We start from the raw sequence: 2,191 nt of genomic DNA on the forward strand, positions 1-2,191 counted from the left end.
AGTCCAACCACCACAACCATCCAATACAAACCTCAACCCGAACATAAATAATACGATTGAAAAGCTAACCACGATTACCTTCCATCTTCGACTCGAGTCATCCACCATCGGCCAACGAAACCACGACGAAAGAATCCAACGAAATGATTCGATGAAATCCACGTGGAACCCCGTTCCATGTCGAGCCTGGAGAGCGAAAGAAAACGGAATATAACTGAAACATTACTCGCTATTCTTCTCCGAAACGAGTCAACAGGAGGTATACCTTCATAGCCAGCGATTGCCGAGACTCGACGAGGCGGCTATTAACCGAACCCGAGCAAACTAGCGCTACTCGGCAACGCTCGAAGATTCCTGGGGGCGAGAACAACGAGGGGAGGAGGGTTGAAACGCATCGCGTCGTTGCTCTCCGGCCGGTCTACGATCGCCGGCTATGATATCTAGCTTTGTAGCGAAAGATAAGAGACAACGGGAACCCGGTGGCCGGCCAGCATCGGCAAGTCGCGACGCCACCGCCGCCCCCGCGCCGCTAGATTACGGAATTCAGGATCAATATCCATGGTGGTAGGTGTGGCGGATGGCAGAAGGTTCCATCTTCGACCGTCCTCTCGGTGCTTATTGGTTGGAGGATCGGTACCCGGGTTCAGGCCGTAGTGCCTGAAGCTCGTGCCTCGTTCTGGGTAAACGGGCGGAGCTTGCCGTTTCTCCCCTAGGACCTAGTGGGGAGAAGCCATCGGTGCTCTCCTGGCAGACGGCCGAATCGTAAATCATGACCAGTCGGTCGCTCGGAGCGCATCGCGACAAACAGGCTGAAAACCGTTGGAAAACATCGGGCCCGCGATCGATCGACTCGCGACCGGCCGATCTGTAATTTCGTTTCGTCTCGTCGCACTTTCACACGAGTCGTGATTCGTTGCTCGGAGACAGTTGGTGTTTGCGCTGCGATCGTAACAGTGATAAATCGTTTGCTCGATTCCTGTCGACGAATCGTCGGTAAATCGTTACCGGAAGACTGGTACAGGATCGTGAAGTTTGATGTGGGACGTGTACAAGGGATCGAAGTGAGCGATATTTCCGACGAGTTGGAGGATCGCGGGAGGAGGATCGTTGACAGGTCGATCTCTGCGAGTAGCAGCCATGTGTAGTAACGAGAGCCCACCACCAGCGAAGGAACCGCTGGCCGTCGGTTTGGGTAATCCCATGACCGGTTTCCTGCCAGGTCTGGAACACTATCGTCTTCAATTGTACCATTACGCGATGGCAGAGAGGCTGAGGCTAGCTCAGCAGCTGCATCCTCAGCACCCAGGAGTCGGCCACCCGCCTTCCAGTGCTCCGACTCATCTAGGAATGAGTCCAGGATTTCCGGCACCCCTGCCGTTGTATCCGGCGGCGGCTGCTGCGGCCGGATATCCCAGTAGATTGGCGTTATCCATGGCTCTGTTGCATCCTCACCATCAGCGGATACCGGAGGAACCGAAACCACAGCACAGTTACATCGGTCTGATCGCCATGGCTATCCTGTCTTCTCCGGAGAAGAAGCTAGTGCTGTCAGACATCTACCAACATATCCTAGAACACTATCCCTACTTTCGAACCCGTGGTCCAGGTTGGAGGAACTCTATCAGGCATAATTTGTCGTTGAACGACTGTTTCGTGAAATCCGGCAGAAGCGCCAATGGCAAGGGCCATTATTGGGCCATTCACCCTGCCAATCTGGAAGATTTCCGTCGCGGTGACTTCAGGAGACGCAAAGCTCAGAGGAAGGTCCGCAGACACATGGGCCTGGCAGTGGACGAGGAACCGGACAGTCCTAGCCCGCCACCCCTGCCAGCCACCCCGCCTCCACCAGCGACGCTTGGACCACCGGTAGCTTCTCAGCCTATGCCAGGAATCTGGACACCCCATCACCACCATCCTCATCATCAACAGCAGCAGCAACAGCAGCAACAACAGCAGCAGACGTTTCAGAGCCAAACTCTGCGGCAATCCTCGTCGTTTCAGCCGTCGAGAAAGAGGCAGTTCGACGTGGCGTCTCTTCTCGCACCCGACGACCAACACCAAATCGAGTCAGATCTCAGGCCAGTGAAGTCGAGGAGGTTCAGCTGCAGCGAGGACGAGTTGCACGATCTTCCGGAACCTGATCAAGACGAGGAAGACGTGGACGTAGACGTGGTCGCCGAGACGAACGCTC

At 55.5% G+C, this 2,191-nt stretch overlaps 1 protein-coding gene across 1 annotated transcript in view; it reads left to right on the top strand.

Moving 5' to 3' along the window:
* The first annotated feature begins 1,072 nt into the window (after positions 1-1,072).
* Positions 1,073-2,191, top strand: part of fd102C (forkhead domain 102C) — a 1,412-nt gene continuing 293 nt past the window's right edge. Inside the window, exon 1 of the mRNA XM_017900074.1 lies at positions 1,073-2,188. Coding sequence (XP_017755563.1) covers positions 1,138-2,188 — 1,051 coding nt within the window. The 5' untranslated portion in view covers positions 1,073-1,137. The remainder of the gene's footprint in view (positions 2,189-2,191) is intronic.

Source organism: Eufriesea mexicana, unplaced genomic scaffold (genome assembly GCF_001483705.2).
Source record: "Eufriesea mexicana isolate 0111107269 unplaced genomic scaffold, ASM148370v2 scaffold996, whole genome shotgun sequence".
NCBI lineage: Eukaryota > Metazoa > Arthropoda > Insecta > Hymenoptera > Apidae > Eufriesea > Eufriesea mexicana.